Source organism: Gopherus evgoodei, chromosome 8 (genome assembly GCF_007399415.2).
Source record: "Gopherus evgoodei ecotype Sinaloan lineage chromosome 8, rGopEvg1_v1.p, whole genome shotgun sequence".
In the NCBI taxonomy this organism is placed as follows: Eukaryota; Metazoa; Chordata; order Testudines; family Testudinidae; genus Gopherus; species Gopherus evgoodei.
In genome coordinates, this window is record NC_044329.1 from 95,363,190 (window position 1) to 95,380,826 (window position 17,637).

General features: G+C 46.5%; 1 protein-coding gene across 1 annotated transcript in view; it reads right to left on the minus strand.

The window, feature by feature from the left end:
- PGM1 (phosphoglucomutase 1) overlaps positions 1–8,373 on the minus strand; it is a 34,088-nt gene extending 25,715 nt beyond the window's left edge. Inside the window, exon 1 of the mRNA XM_030572289.1 lies at positions 8,047–8,373. Within this exon, the coding sequence (XP_030428149.1) occupies positions 8,047–8,292 (246 nt within the window). The 5' untranslated portion in view covers positions 8,293–8,373. The remainder of the gene's footprint in view (positions 1–8,046) is intronic.
- Positions 8,374–17,637: the final 9,264 nt, after the last annotated feature.

Consider the following 17,637-nt stretch of genomic DNA (forward strand, 5'->3'; position numbering starts at 1 on the left):
AATGATGGTGGAACGTGCCTTTGAGTGTTTAATTGGTCATTGGCGTAGTTTGCTTACTAAGTTAGACCTCAGTGAAAGCAATATCCCGATTGGTATCGTTGCCTGCTGTGTGCTCCACAATATCTGTGAATCAAAGGGAGAGAAGTTTCCGCAGGGATGGCGCAGACAGCTAATTTTGAGCAGCCAGATACCAGGGCAATAAGAAGAGCCCAGCAAGGAGCTGTGTCTCCAGAAGGCTTTGAAAGCCCGTTTCAGTAATGAGCCACAGTAATGTGTGCCGCTTATCTGTGTTGTGCCTTCCCACACCATGCCTTCCGTTGCATCAGTTTCCCTGTACCCCACTTCCTCCAGCCCCCATGACTGAAATAAATAGAGCATTTCATTCTCAAAATGTTGAGTTTTATTGCACAAAGAAACTGAAAGAACAGGAAAATAATTTAACCTTGGAAAAATGGTGGGATAAAATTGAGAGGGAAGAAAAAGTCAGTTTGTCTGTAAAAGCCCAGCAGTCTTGCCCATCAAAGGTCTTCAAATGGCTGCCTTTTCTTCTCAGTTCCCTCTCCCGGTGTTGAGTGGAAAGGATACCACACCTCCCACCCACCCCCTGCCTCCTGGAATGTTTTTGGAGGGGGGATTTTGAACAGGGCGATGTTTGCAGGCAGTTCTGCGGGGAATGCAGAGGGAGTCTAACCTCAAGCTGCTTTTCTTGAAGCTCAATCAGATGCCTCAGCATGTCTGATTGGTCCTTCATAATCCACAGCAATGCATCCTGCATGGCATGCTCATGCTATTGGGATGCGCTCCATGTCCAGTTTTTCAGACAATGAATCCTCCAGGCTCTTAGCTCGTCTCAGCTGTCGCAGAGGCGTTCATTATCTCGCTGAACATTCATTGTGTGTTCTCTTTTTCCACCTTCTAATCTGCAAAAGCCTCTCTCCCAGTGTGAAGGATGTGCTGAAGGCCAAGCTTCTCACTGTAAGGCATGCAAAGCACAAGGCAACTGTTGTCAGTGCATACCTTGAGTCTAGTGCAATGTTGCCATTTAAAAAACACTCCCCTTATTTTTACACTCAGATGCAACCCCAAACATAATGAGACTCCCTAGGTATTCAACAAACCGGTTTGCTATTTAGCCGTGGTGAGTATGGGCTAGTGGCATGAGTGACAGACCTGGTGCTACAACTTGTGGGAAACCCGTATCAGGAGCCCAGGTGGACAGCATGGACATTGCTAGCAACATGGACATAGCTTTAAGACCAGGAACCAGCATTAAGCCTCCCAAACTGCAGTCTTTGTCCGAGTTGGCTCCGGGGGTGGGAAGGGTTGGGTCATTTGCGGCCATGAGAGAACACATGAAGCCGCCTCCCCCCCCCCCACACACACACCTTCCCTTAACCCGTCTGGTAATAGTCACCTTGGACTTGCAGAATCTGAGGTCAACGCCAGTCCCTGCCAACCAAATCAGCGGCATGCTAGGGAAAGCATTGTTAAAGGATCCGGAAGTCACCATGGGTGGTGGGTCACAGGCTCTATTGTTTGCAGTAAAAGCACTTGTAATGAAAACTTCCACAGTCTCCCTTAGGTGACCCTGTGTGATATCAGTCTCCTGAGGGTAAGAGAGGCAGCAAGGCTGCAAGCATCTGGGTACAGACCTGGTCCTTATGCTGCTATGCTGTGTAACACAATGATGCCAGCAGAGTTAATATTGGAGTGGTGTGCGAAAGCATCCTCCTCTGGTGGAAAAAATAAAGCAGCCCTCCCCAGAAGCCTGCTGCAAAAGATTGTAGAGTACCACCATGAAAGTTTCCTGGAGATCTCCATTGAGGATTCCCAGGCTATCACTATGCACGTAAACAGTCTTTTCTGGGGGGCACCCTCTGCATTGCTGAAGGCAGCCATGGGAAGCAGATACCCACTGCACCTCACTTTTTCTTCAGATTAAACATAAAATATAAGTGCATGTAACTCCTACAGTTTGATTGGAAATGTATACTCACCAGAGGTGCCTTCCCTGGCATCAGGCTTGGCCACCAAGCTGTCCTGCAACCGGCGGGGCTCTGGTGTTAAAAATAGCTCCTGACTCTCGGGGAGAATGTATCCACCTCTCGTCTGTCTCCCATTCTCCTCCTCCTGCTCTTCCTCATCCAGAATGTCTTCCTCGTCATTGCCTGAGGTGGCCAGGGACTCAGACTCTTAGGAGGTATCCACGCTGCATTGGGGGTCACTGCCGAGAATCACACGCAGCTCACTGTAGAAGCTGCATGTCTCGGGTGCAGAACCAGAACAACTGTTCACCTCCCTTGTCTTCTCGTATGCCTGCCGAAGTTCTTTGATTTTCATGGAGCACTGCTGCATGTCCTTGCTGTAGACCTTCTCCCTCATGTCCCATGCGATCTTTTCATACATCGCTATGTTTCTTTGGCTGGATTGGAGCTGTGCCTGCCCCGACTCTTCTCCCCACAGGCGAATAAGATTCACTACCTCCAGTGTACTCCAGGTGCGTTTGGAGCATAGAGTTGCCATGATCAGCTGGGCTGGCAAGCTCTTCACGCTGATCAAACAGGAAATGGGAACTCAAAAGTTCCTGGGGGTTTAACGGGAGGGGCTGTTTCCTGTGTACCTGGCTGCTATGCAGCAGAGTTGAAAACGATCTCCAGAGTGGTCATAGCAGAGCATTGTGGGACCCTTCAATTCAATCGACATACACAAGGCTGCATTTACACTGCCTCTCTGTCGACCCATCAACACTGAATCAGGTGCTACGCCTCTCGTGGAGGTGAAGTAATTAAGTCAACATTACAGGTGAGTTAGGTTGGCGGAACGGACCTGGTAGTGTAGACACATACAGTACATTATTAGGTGGAGGTAAGGCAGCTTCTGTCAACCCAAGTTCGTAGTGAAGACCTGGTCTGCCAGTGTGAAATTTGGTTCTCCTTTTCAGTATGACAAAAATTTCTCCTTGGTGGCTTCCTTTTTCAGTTCCTTCACAAAGGAAAGCATACAGAGCTTGCCTCAGTAGAAGTTTCGAGGAGTTGCAACACCATAATATTCTTGACTGAAATCTTCAGCTATGATCAGCCAGCTAATATTCTGATGATGTCTTTGGCAGTAGCTGTTTGGTTTTTAAGTTGGTTAAACCTTTCCTTGCTCTGTATAAAGTAAACCTTTTTCCTTCACATATCAGCCTTTAGCCTCCTAGCCCACACAATCTGTATCAGTTACTTTCTTCCTCCTTTGCTTTGTGTTTCCCTGTTTCTTTCCAGAATGTCTGTCTTCCTCAGAGCCCTATTCCGTCTAACAAAGAATTTTAACCTAATCAGACCAATTACTGAGCAATGCAAACACCCCTGGCAAACAGGCCTCTCATGACATGCAACTGTGTCTGACTAAAGGTTCCAAATAACTGCTTCAGCTGTGTGTACTGTAGTGACAGCTTACCTTGGAAAAGGGACCCTCCTTAAAAGAAATATTTCTGTAGTCGGGGTTAAAGTTTTACCCTTCTAATGTGCTTTCTGAGGATGGGAAGCATAGGCTGATGATTGCTTTAATCCTGGAACCTGCTCCTGCAAACACTTACACACACATAACTTTACACACATAGTGAACTAAAAGGAACTACTCATGTGCACAACGTTACACATGCGTATAAGTGTTTGCGGGACCAAGATGCAAGAACACACCGGCTTGTTCTCCCCAGTCCCCCAGAAAGCACATTACAAGGAAAACCTTGTAACCACAAACTACAGAAATTCTTTTTCTAAGGAGGGTCCCTTTCCCTAGATAAAAAGCCATCACTACAGTACACTTAGGGTATGGCTACACTTGAAATTTCAAAGCGCTGCCGCGGCAGCGCTCGCAGCGCTTTGAAGTGTGAGTGTGGTCGCAGCGCCAGCGCTGGGAGAGAGCTCTCTCAGCACTGCATGTAAACCACATCCTCTACGGGTGTAGCTTGCAGTGCTGGGAGCCGCGCTCCCAGCGTTCCCGCACTGATTACACTGAGGCTTTACAGCGCTGTATCTTGCAGCGCTCAGGGGGGTGTTTTTTCACACCCCTGAGTGCTAAAGTTATAGGGCTGTAAAGTGCCAGTGTAGCCAAGGCCTCAAAGAAGCAGCAGTTATTGTTAGGGGGCTTATTCCTTCACCCTCTTACTTCCCTGGTCCTTCTCGCATGAACAGAGAGCAACAATACCCGAAGTCCGAAGGCGCAAACAATTTGATGTTTATTGGGGTGAACTTCCAGCAAGTACAATTCCAGTTTCCTTGCTTAGTGTCCCCCTTCCCAGCTCTGACACCACAGAGCCTTGCCTGTGTCCCTGTTCCCATTTCCCCCTTTAGCAAAACATGATCCCAATTCCCCCATCCGCAGTCCCTGTTCCCATTCCCCCCCCCCCCGACTTCCTGATTGACTTCAGATTATATAGCAAAACCTGAGTTTTGCTTAGCTATTCCTTAACAATCATTTTACTGATATTTAACTAACCAATCCTAACGTATTGTAACATGGTTATTTAACCAATTATATTCCACCACCTTCATTGGTTTACACCCAACAAAATTAATTATATAGCAGACAGAAACAATTACAGAACCAGACAGAGCCCATGCAAATAAACATACAAAACAATACAGAAGTGAGAATTTCACAACTACATCTATACAGACTTAAGGGTTTTCCAGCTGTGTCTATCGATAAGTGAGTTCTTGCCAGACAGGATGCTATTAAACTAAGTTTCCTTTTACATCTTCTAGGCTCTTCCCTTTCTCGGGAGGTGACAGGAATATCAGGGCAGGATTGTATTCCTAATAGCCCAATAGCACCTTATTTCAATGTGACTAGTTTGGAATGTGAGGATGTGACCATACACTTCCCAGCTTATGGCTGCCTAACTACATCTTAGCCCACGTCCAGACTAACCCGCGGCATCGGCGGGTTAAAATCGATTGCTCAGGGATCGATATATCATGTCTAGTCTGGACGTGATGTATCGATCCCCGAGTGCGCTTACATCGATTCCGGAACTCCATCAACCCGAACGGAGTTCCGGAATCGACACGGAGAGCCGCGGATATCGATGCCGCGCCGTCCAGACTGGTGAGTACCTCGATTTTAGAAATTCGACTTCAGCTACGTTATTCACGTAGCTGAAGTTGCGTATCTAAAATCGATTTTAATACCCTAGTCTGGACGTGGCCTTAGCTGAAGGCCTTAGCCTGTCACAGTAAAAGAAGGCCATTACAGAGACAATGATTTTTGATTCTTTCTTTTATACCTCTATAACTAGCTAAGTGATAAGAATACACCTAAATTCTTATAAAGTATAGGCCTTTGCAGACAGGCTTGAATATCTATATCCTAACAGTTATTGGGAAGTATAAGAGCGCTAACCACACCTAACGAAAGGGCTGTTTAGGATGCAGGCTAGCCTAGCTTCCATCCCTCTCCCCAAACCTCTTGGGGGCCCTGGAGTGGGCGGAAGCATCACCAATGGTGTGGTGATCAGCTTCCTGGAAAAGCACCAGATCCCATTAGACGCTTGGGTAGGCTTCCAAAAACTTGAACAAACCAGTCCTTTATCCTGCTGAAACTAATTCCATTATTTGTTTATTCATGAGGCTCTGAAGCGCTCCCTGCTGCCAGCGCAGCTAGGTACGCATGCTACACATTAACGTTCATATTCTCACTCTACCCCTTTTCTAAAAAATTTTGGCTCCACTGCAGCTGTTTTCTTTTCTTTTTTAAATTAAAATAAGCTGCTTCATCCACTCCTTTCATCGCTATACACAAGGAGGGACCATTCTGGTTAAGGGACGACAAACTAGGGCACTGACTGAACGTTACAAAGTGAGCAGCTGCTGTGAGAAGAATATAAAAGACAAAGTTCTATATGACTTTTCTTGTAAATTGTAAATTACATTTTTACCCTGTGAGATGTTACTGGCTTCAGTGGCTTTTATTACCCATGCTCCTACACTGCTGCAGTGACTGTCTGCAACTAGCCAGTATCTTCAGCTCAGCCTAGAAACCACTCTACAAAGGAGAGCCTCTCATGCTGATGAGGCATCTGAACCGCCAGGAGGCCCAGAACAGCATGATACGATCAATTTGTCAGATTTCATGTAACTAGCTGGCTGAGGCAAGGCTCATCTCCACAGATTTAGCATCTACTGAGTTATCCTATCAGCATCACATCCCTGCCTGGCGGGCTAAAAAAGAAGCCAAGGGACACGATTAACACTGAACATTGATCAAGCAGCCGCACTGTCTGAATTCAAATGCCCAACTCCATCCCAGCCCGGACCCAGCCTGGACCTGCCGTGGCACCTCTCCCCCAGCCCCTGCCAGGGCTGGGGCGCTGATCCTGAGCCGGAGGTGCCGCAGTGGGGAGAGGCACCCTGACCCTCTCACCCACCCCAAAATTTTGCTATGTGTCACATATCACCTCCATACTGGTGCACGTAACAAAATTCATTCCGCACATGGGTGGGAAAAATTAAAGGGAACACTGCTGACAAAGTTATACATCCATCTTTAGTTACAGACATCTGATTGCTTCTATAGTTCAGCAATGAAACTAAAATTCTGAATCTTTGTGCATAGCCACATCAACAGACTACATTTTCGAGTTATCTTAGATAACATTAATTAAAATCCATACTCCCAGTTTCAAGGTTCTAGTAACAGTGCCTGCTGTATAATTAGTCAATTTACTTCCATTGAATTGGTGCAGAAAATGTCATCAGTTTCCTGCTTCTGTCATTAGCCCTTGTGTAAAATGCAGGCCTGGACAGAACTTTCTTCATAGTAAGAAATAATACTCATAATAATTACTACTTTAGTTTCATGAGCAGTTAGGAGCCAGTTTCACTGTCGGGGACAGACCATTCCTGCCTTCTGCCACAATCATAGCAAGCCAACAGGCCCTGAGGCCCTGGTTTCTAGTGCAAAGCTAATGTATAAATTAGTGCGGGTGAGGAACCAGAAGCATAACAAGACCAGAGCTGTTTCCTTAAATGCAGGTGGGGGTGGGAACACTGCAGCCTTTGTACATACAGGCCTTAATGTGAGCTTGCAACTGGGTAAACAAATCACTGTGCCTAACCAGAAAAGTTTCTGCCATGCAGATCAGATGGATTCCCAGGAGCTAGGCAGTCTTGCCTTGCAATGTTACAAAAGCCCTATAAAGTCAATAAGAATAACCTTTGGCCAGCCTAAGTAAGGGCTGCATGCACTGCTGAAGCAAGCTAGGGAAACTGTATCTCTAACGCCTGAAAGGTTAACTTAAATGTCAAAGAGCATCAGACCTAATGCTTTTCCCCCAAGGTGAATGCAAGAGCAGTGCCACCCCTTCCCAACAGGGATCTCAGCGGAAAAACCCTCAAACCTCAGTAACTCACCTATCCACAGGTAGGCAGCACCTCAATGAGCCATCAGAGCCTGTCCTCTGCCAGACGGTGCCTGAAGGGCACAGCGATTCCAACTCTCAAGATAACTAGGGCCTTCATCTCCCAGCCACTGGTTGCCACCTGCAGCCCCCCATCCGCCTAGTCGACTGCAGATTGCTGTTTTCAGTCTCTCTAGGCCATGCGGACGGGGGGGAGAGAGGGAGAGGAGGGGGACGTGCGATAGGGAAAAGGGGACTCAGGCACCCGCTGTCACCGTGACTAGGCTCTGGCTAGAAGTGGCACCGCCCGCTGCTGTTGGGCATGCAAGGCGCGGGGACCGCGGCAGGGCAGCCCTGCCCGCTGGGGGGGCACAACTTAGGGGCATGTTGCCCCCCACGATGCACAGTCCGAGGGAGGGCAGCAGGAAGGGGGGTTGTGAGGCAGGGAACCGCGGGCACCGCAGGGGAGTTGCACGGGAGTGCACAAGCTGCACCGCACGGGAGTTGCACGGGGAGCGCACAAGCTGCACCGCAGGGGAGTTGCACAAGCTGCAGGGGAGTTGCACGGGGAGCGCACAAGCTGCACCGCAGGGGAGTTGCACGGGGCGCTGCCCCGGGTGTGCCTTGGCGCAGCGGGCACGTCGGGCGCGGTCCGGGCCCCCTACCCCGTTGGCGGCGGCGATCCGGATGATCAGCTGGATGGCCTCGGTCATGTAGAACCGGCCGTCACCGCCCACCACCAGCGCGGCCTCCTGCCGCTCGGCCGCGGGCACCGTGGCCAGGATGCTCTGGATGAAGTTCTCGGCGTAGTGCGCGTTGTCCTGGAACACCCGGACCCGCTTGCGCAGCCCGCTGGTGCCCGGCTTCTGGTCGGCGTAGGCCTGGGTCCGGACAGTCACGATCTTCACCATGGTGCACACCGGGCTGGGGCGACCGAGCGCGTCCGGGCTGCAGGGCTGGCAGCAGCGGCGCTCCCCGCCTCCTCCGGGAGCATCCGCTGGGCGCGGCTTGCTGCTGTCATCAGCCTCCCGCCCCCAGCTCTCGCCTCCGCCCGCTTAAAGACACAGGCCGGAGATGGGGCCTGCACGCGGGAGGAGGGGGCAGTGCAGCAGGGATCCAGCAACCCGTAGCTTTGCCCACGGGTCTGCTCTGAGTGGGGAAGGGCGACCCTGGCACTAGTGGAGCCACAGGGAGATTAGCTCCTGTAAGGGGAGGGATAGCTCAGTGGTTTGAGCACTGGCCTGCTAAAACCAGCATTGTGAGTTCAGCCCTTAAGGGGGCTACCTAGGGATCTGAGACAAAAATCTTCCTGGGGCTTGGCCTTGCTTTGAGCAGAGGTTGGACTAGATTAGGGGTTCTCAAAATGGGGATTAAGGTTATTAGATTGGGGGGGGGGTCACAAGCTGTCAACCTCCAGTATTTATAATGGTATTAAAAAGTGTGTTTAATTTATTAGGGGGATGGCACTCAGTGGCTTGCTGTGTGAAAGGGGTTACCAGTAAAAAAGTTTGAGACCCACTGAACTAGATGACCTCCTGAGGTCCCTTCCAACCATAATATTCTATCAGGCCACTATAAGCTTTCCCCTGGGTGATCTTTGGCAGTAATCATCTACAGTCAGTGCAGTATTGCATAACTGATATGCAACCTCTTTTGCTGACCTGGATTATGCAGGAGACTGCCCTCTTTGGTCAGAACGCAATGCCCCCCCCGCCCCGAAGTGAGGTAACTTACATTGACTTAAAGCAATGTCTACACTGTGTTATGTTCAGGGGAGATGCTGTCATTGAGGTGGAGTAATTACCTCGATGGTCCACATAGTGCCTCTTCACCAGAAGCACTTAATTGGCACCACCACATTGATGCAGCGGTGCTGATTTGGGGTTTGTCAGCTACGTCAATAGCGTAGGTGAAGTCCACGTACTTAGATCTACTGCGGTAAGTTGACAGCTGATGCTCTCCTGTGAACTCCACTTGCGCTCCTTGTTCTGGTGGAGTACCGGAGTCGAGGGGACAGCGCTCTGCCGTCGATTGATCGCTAAATTGACCCCCACTGGATCGATCGCTGCCCACTGATCCGGTGAGTAATGTAGACAAGCCCTTATTAGTGCAGTAGTGAAGATGAGCCCTCAGAGATGCACTAGAGCAATGGTTCTCAGGAGTATTCAGAGGTCTTCTGGGGGTACAGCAACTCATTCTGATATTTGTCTAGTTTTACAACTAGCGACATAAAAAGCACTAGCAAAGTCAGTACAAACTAAAATTTCATACGACTTGTTTATTCTCACTGAGATATAAGTACAATATTTATGTTCCTATAGATTTATTTTATAATTATGTGATAAAAATGAAAAACTAAGCAATTTGTAATATAAATAAAATAAATGTAATAATAATAATAATAATCAAATAAATGTAAAATCAGTAATAGTGTGCTGTGACACTTTTGTATTTTGACGTTTGATTTTGTAAGCGAGTCGTTTTTAAATGAGGTGAAATTTGTGGTATGCAAGACAAATCAAACTCCTCAAAGGGGTACAGTAGTCTGGAAAGGTTGAGAGCCCACGGCCCTAGAGAGCTTCCAGCAAGAGGCGGCTGCTTGTGGGCTAAGAGTTTATTGGGCGAAAACAAGAATCTAGTGGGTTGGCCCAAAGTTGTGATATCAGACATCTATGCTTATGGACAAACCATGGATGTAGTATATGATTTAATTAATTTATTTAGGCTGTAAATTGTCAGCAAACAGATGCAGCCAGCCAGACATCCTAAGGAGTATTGGGTTAGCAGCCTCAGCAACGAAGGACCTGCATAGGGCCTGGAACCAAACAAGGGTGAAATGATATCTAAAAGTATGGATTTATCAAACCTGCCTATTTCTGGTCCTCTCATATGGATGCAAAACATGAACGTTGCTTAAACAAGACATCAGGAGGGCAAGAGGCATTTCATATGCATTGCCAGCAGTGACTGGTGGGTATAAGATGGCTTGACTTGATCAGTAATAAGGATATAGTTTTAAGAATGGCCTCGAGCGGACTGAAGTCATCGTTGGCTACCGTTGGCTAGTCCTTTTAGGTTATGTTGTCTGCCTCACAGATGAAGACCTTGTATATCAAGCTCTGAAGACTGGACTTGAGGTCAGGAGGGGATGCTGCCCAGCCATGGACTGGCACAGTCACCACACTTGTGATTAACCTGCCTGTACCAATCAGTAATAATGCTGTGGAGTTCTTCAAATAAAGGCATACAGCGTGGTCATGGATACATGGATACTGTGGACCTCTGCTCTCTGAATGTATTGTTGTTCAGTGCAAAACATATGTTTAGACCATAATCACATGCTTTGCCCCTGATTCTCTGAGATCCTGGATAAATCGCTTACCCTCCTCTCTTTCCTGTCTGTATAATGGGAATAATGCCTACCTCCAGAGTGATGTGAAAGTGAGCACTAATTCAGTCAAGGCTGTGAAGCAATTAAAAGATGTGAAGCATTACATAAGGACAACATATTATTATATATTAGATTGGAGACTCTTTAGGGCACACACCATGTATTTCTGTGTCTGAGTACAGTAAATAGCACCAGGTCCCTGAAGCCCGCATCTTTCTGCTTCTATTAATAAGTAAAAAGGTTAGTGTGTGTGTGTGTGTGTGTGTGTGTGTGTGTGTGTGTGTGTGTGTGTGTAGGTGCACCACTGCCCTCTGTTGCTGAAATCAGAACTGCACAACTGTAACATAAGCCCTATGATGCTAACATCTAGCATTGGTTCCCAAACGGAGGTGGGGGTATGAAGAAATTCAAAGGGGGGCGCAAGGCTGTGAAACTTTCATAAACAAAATGAAACAAAGGAATTGACTGGATGTCGAAAACTATTTGTGTTGCACACTTTTATCTTTCAAACCTAGGATTTCCCAACTTGTGAAGAAAATTCAGCATCATCCTTCACATTCAATTTGTTTTGTTTATGCTATTTCTTATTTTAAGTTACATTTTTATTAATTTTTTATGCCAAGAACTATTTGTGCTTATTTTTAATTTTAAATAAAAAAAATATATACCAAGTTTTTGTGTTTATTTTTAATTTTAAATTAAGAATTTAATTTGTTAAAAGGGGGGGTTGGATGATGGTAAAGGAGAGGTAGGGGGCGTGAGGGTGTCTCGAAAATTCAAAAGAGGGCATGATGCCAAAAAGTTTGGGAACCAGTGATCTAGAGCCAATTCTCTTTTAGCTCTTGGGAAACAGAGCTGAGCATTTGCAGTACAAGGTTCTGATATATAGCTCATGAAGTTCTGAATAGCCATGGTGACCTGAGCACTTAGCTGAAAATTCAAGGTCTTACAGGTAGCTCCACTTAAGGGGAGAAATTGGTGATAGGTGTTTCTTTGGTGCAATCCTATTTCCTTACAAAGAATGTACAGAGTCCTGCTTCCCTGAATACAGCACAGCAGGAATCAAACAACAGGAGATAGTTTACAGCCCTCTGCCCACATCATGCAAATTCCTGGGTGGCCTGTGGTTTGATTTGGGGCCCCATTGTGTAAGCCGCCTGGTTCTATAAAGGACATTAAGGGCGTCTTATAACTATTTTAAATGATGGCGGTGGTTACAACCCCCAGTTTCAGTGAGATTTAATCCAACCCATAAACAATGACAATCATGAAGCTCCTAGATGGCAAGGTGTATATTACATTACCCTTCTGTGGGACCTTTTAGCAATGTTTTATCAATACTCGTTTTTAAAGCACTATAGCACCCAAATGGAACAGCATTCATTCAAATTAAAGTTGAAGGGTTGTTTTTTTTTTTAAATGTAGATTTGGAAGAGGGAGCAGCACTGCCAGAGCTTACATTAAAAGGTAAAGTATTTATTTTAACTACTTTGATTAATTTCTTCCTATTCTTACAGCTTGTTGCCAAAGTCAATGGCAATTGTTAACCTAAAGCTGGGCAACAGGGGGTCTGTTTTTCTTTCTTTTAAATGGATACCAACAATCAGTGTTATTGCAACATACACCTTCCTTTTAAGCTTAGGTGTGCATACTGTACCCGTTGTGTTACAGAATTTTTGCACAACATGCATTTGAGTAACTATTTATTTTCTGCAAATACACTATAAGCTTGCAGTTGTCTTTGATGTATGTAGCCAGTGTGTGACACCCTTACCCCTTTGAAGTCAATGGAAGTTTTATCATTGTTTTCTGAAGAGCCAAGATTTCACCCAATATGTCTGAAGACCAGACCAGGGGGATTGCAAGCCAGGACTCCTAAATTCAGTTCCTGGTTCTTCAGCTGATTCACTATATGACCTTGGGAAAGTGACTGAACATCTCTGTACCTTGGTTGTCCAGGTAAAACGGCTAAAATAATACCTACTTCAGGAGAAAATTTGTTTGCAAAGTATTTTGAAATTCTCAGATGCAAGGCACTATAGATGGGCCATGTTTTATTATTATTGTTCATGAGGGAAAATGAACACAGTGGAAGCTCAATCTACAGCTGTTTATAGCACTACTCTTACCCTTCTGAATGGTGAAGAAGCACTTAGAATGTCCTTCTGTCTCATGAGCAGGAAGGCACTAATTTTCATTCTGAAATCAAGGAAATAATTTAATTCATCCAGTCCCACCAGAGGTGGCTGCAGAGGTTTGCAGGATTTGGGCCTCGGTGGTTAAATATCAGGCTCTGGCAAAGGAGCCAGTTTCCGAGAGAGAAAGATTGGGGGCTGGGGTGACAAGAGGTGGGTGAAGGGAGACAAAGAAGCCACAAGAGCTAAGGAAGATATATATTTGCTCTTTGTTCCCTATGAGTGCTTTGAGATGATAGCTCTTGGGTGAAGTCCTGACCCTACTGAAGTCAGTGGGCGTTTGCCATTGACATAATTGGAAACAGCATTTTACCCAGTCACACCTCTGGTTAAGCTTTCCCAACTAGACAATCACCAGGCTGTTGTGTTTGGGTCCTTTTAAGCATCTCTTGGTCTGAATAGGTCCTTACATTCTCTTTCTTTGGCCTCTCTGACCCACTTCCTGGGCACAGACTCTCAGTCACCCCTTCACTGAAGTGGGACATTGCAGTCCAGCTGTCGTAGGCCCCCTGATCCATGCTGATCACCCTGCACCCTCAAACTCCAGTCACTTAAGCACATCCTTGTGGGTACTGGTTTGCAGTTTATCTCTCCAGGGACATATAATGACTGAAACGCATAATACACAATCTTTGCAAAAGCGTTTTTAAAACATTTATTCTTCACTGTACACAGCACAAGAGATACACAGATCTGGACAAAACAGTGCAACACCTACTTGCCCTTCCCTGCTTCAGTTTCCTTGTCACCCTTGTGTGCTCTCTGGGCGTAAGTCAGAGTCCTCTAGGGTGTCCAGGATCCTCCATTTTCTCCTGCACCTCCCCAGGGACTGCGCCTTGATGGGGTGGGAAGGCTCGCATGCTCTGCTGACCCTGAGAGCTATGCCTGCTGGAGTATTAATCCTGATAGGGTCACCCGAGCCAGATGGGTCGAAGAGTAGGAGCCAGATTCAAGGCAATCCCACTTGTCCTTCCCCTAGGGAGCTGTGAGTCAGGTTGACAACCTGTCCATGAAAAAATGCTTTCCACTACAGAAACAACGCAGGGACAAGCCGCGTTGGTCACAGATTTCCAAATACAATCATCAACCATGGAGAACCACAATCTGCTGGACATAAGACAAGATAGTACTGGCCAACCAGCAAAACTTAAAATATCTCAACTTAAAATGCTACAGTGCACAGCTGCAGCACTGCAGCTATGCTGCTGTAGCACTTGGACGCTCACTACAGTGACGGGAGGGGTTCTCCCATTGCTGTAGTTAATCCACCTCTCTGAGAGGTGGTAGCTCAGTCGACGGAAGAATTCTTCCATTGACTTACCACTGTCCATATCAGTTAGTAGCCTCTGAAGATGTCAGTGCCTGGATGCGATACCTGGTGCCTCCATTTATCATGGAGATTTTATAGGTCCCCGTCTATAGCTAAGGTAGCAGTCTACTAGTGTTGTCCAAGCCCATTTCAGCTTCTTTGTAACTTTGGTTTGGAAAACTAGTGTGGCCAGAAAAATGGCAGATTTACTCTCCAAAGACAAAGGATGGTTTCTGTAAAATTGGGAGAAAATTTGTCCATACGTTTTTGAAGAGCAGTCTTGAAATGAGTATACAAAGAGTATCAGATTCCTGCTACAACCAGCTGGACTTTGATTTTATAAACATGGGGACAGCAGTGACAGGAATAATGCATTTTATACCATTTTATCTAGCAAGATCTTGTTATTGTTTCCCAGCCAATCAACCAGCTTATTCTTAGTGGCATGAAACTTCCAGCAAATGTTTGTGTACTATTAAGACCCTGGGGCAGCCTTTTGAAAGTTGTGTCCTATTGCCATCCTTTCACAGTGCCCTTAGAGAAGGGTTCTAAATGTTGGCTGGTTTAGCTTGTCACGCCCAAGAGGTTAAATATTTACAATGCATGTTGCTACAACTTACACTTTTTCCAAATGATATTGAAAACGGACCTTTACTGTCTGGTTAAAGAAAACCAGATCACATGTAAGATCTGACTAGGGTGACCATATGTCCTGATTTTGGGGGCTTTTTCTTATATAGGCACCTATCACCCCCCACCCCTTGTCCCGATTTTTTACAGTTGCTGTCTGGTCACCCTAGATCTGTCTAAGCACTGGTACCTACAGTATGTAAATTGTGGCAGTCCTGTAACAGTGCTCTCATTTCAGAACTGACCTTTCCCTGCCTAATATACTGTTACAGCAGAATAAGTCAGAGTACAAGAGTTGCTGGTGGATAAATATAGCTTTTCAAGACTACGTGCTACTCAGTCAGACAAGGTCACATAAATTTAATACCTATTTAAACAGATGCCTTTTAAGAAGCCAGTCACTGGTGTCACAGTTCTTTATGTTGACACTTAGCATAACTATAAAAACTGCAATAGACAAAGTGTGTAATTTCTGTTTCAACTTGTTCCTGGGTGTTACATCCAGCTTCTTTATTCCAGCTCACCCTGAAGATAGTTGGTTAAAGTCAGCAGCTAAGAACCCAAAGCAAAGCCGTCATCTTTTTTACAGAGCTTATTTCCTTATGACCTTATGTGACAATCTGGGGGACCTGTCTCTGTTCAACTTGTGAATTCTGGATGATTTTGTGAACTCTATGGGTAATTCCAATCCTCTACACAGAGCAAATCAGACAAAGGCTGATAAGGGCCTACCAGGTATCATCACAATCCCTGTCTGGAAGAAGCTACAGAACAACAAAAGAAGTTTTTAATGACTGGCAGAAAAATGAGTGTGGTGAGGTGGAGGGTGCCTAAACTGGAAGAATGCAGTCATCATCGCAGGTGGTCTGCTGGGAACAGGATTTGGAGGAATGGACAATCCCCAGAAAGGGAACAAAGAAATCAGGTGTTAGTGCAGATGTTTAAAATGCAAGAGAGAGGGACAAAGGGGCCTGTATCATGAGTTTGAGGGAACCTTTTTGACTGCAGCCGGCCAGAGGTGAAGGACACTGTCACTGACTGCAGGGAACAGAGAGACTCTGTGATTTGGAAGAGATGCCAGACTTGGAGGACTAATGATGAGGGGACTTGGAACCCTGGAAGGAAACTGACTCAAATCCTGAAGAACACTCAAGAGGAAACTGAGGCAAGGAATGGGAAATAGGTGTTTGTTTTGCTTAGATCTGTATATCTTGTGACAGGGTCAGGCCAGATGGCTACAGGAGAGTGTTAGAAGGCAGATATATTAGTCCTGGATTAAGTAGATCCCTTTTCCCTAGGTAAGGTAACGGGCATTTCAGGAATAAGCAGCAACTTGCTGGAACCAATAAAGGCAGGCAGGCTAATTAGGACACCTGGAGCCAACTGAGAAGAAACTGCTAGAATCAGTTAGAATAGGCTGGCTAATCAGGGCACCTGAGTTTAAAAGGACCTCACTTCAGTTTGTAGCATGCATGTGAGGAGCTAGGAGCAAGAGGCACTAGGAGCTGAGAGTGGGAAGGTGTATTGCTGGAGGATTGAAGAGTACAAGCATTATCAGACACCGGGAGAAAGGTTCTGTGGTGAGGATAAGGAAGGTGTTTGGAGGAGGCCATGGGGAAGTAGCCCAGGGAGTTGTAGCTGTCACGCAGCTGTTCCAGGAGGCACTCTAGACAGCTGCAGTCCACAGGGCCCTGGAGTCAGGGCCGGCTCCAGGCACCAGCGCAGCAAGCAATGGAGAGGGGCGGCACGTCCGGCTCTTTGGCGGCAGGTCCCTCAGTCCCTCTCGGAGGGAAGGATTTGCTGCTGAAAAATGAAACGGCGGCCGGAGAGCTGCTGCCGAAGTTCCGTCGATCGCGGCTTGTTTTTTTTTTTCCCTGCCGCTTGGGGCAGCAAAAACGCTGGAGCTGGCCCTTCCCGGAGTAGAGGGTGGACCTGGGTTCCACCCCCAAACCTCCCAACTCCTGATCAAACACAGGAGAAATTGACCTGGACTGTCGGTTCTACCAGAGGGGAAGGTCTCTGGGCTGTTTCCTGACCCACATGATGAATCTCTGAGGCGAACAAATCCACCAATAAGTGCAGGAGCCACCAAGATAGAGGAGGAACTTTGTCACAATCTCTTATGCTGTTTGAATTAACAGCTATTATTTTAGAAACTCTGTGCAAGGTCTGTGCCTATTTACTTGATTGAACTACCATGTATCCCTGAAGGGGTAAACTATAAATCAGAGGGCCCACAAGGAGGGATCTCTGGGAGTGGCTGTTTTTAAGCTACTAGGGTGTCTTCAGGGGGTCTGGTCTGGTCCTGAGGGCCTACATAGCTGAGCTATGTGATTCCACTTCCAGAAGGATTATCAAAGAGTCTACAGCCAGGAAGTGTGCCAGAGAGGCTGAAGTGAGAGACAGTGGCTGGAGCTTACCCAGTGAAAAAGGGGAGCTTAAAATAACACTGGTCCAGCAAGCTGGGCCCCAAACCCAACAGTTTTGTAAATGTTCTGCAGGTGGAGCTTGAGTGTGACACCTTATACCCAGATTTTTTTTTAAATGTAAAGGAATAAAAAAACAAGCAGTGGCTTAATCAGAGCAAGTGTAAGTTAAGCACTAACAGCATCAAACACTAAAGGGGGGAAAAAAATCAAATCATTGATAGATTGGAAAAATAAAACCAAGAGCCGCAGCTCTTAATATTTCCAAGACTAAGGGCAGGTCTACACTTAAAATGCTGCATCGG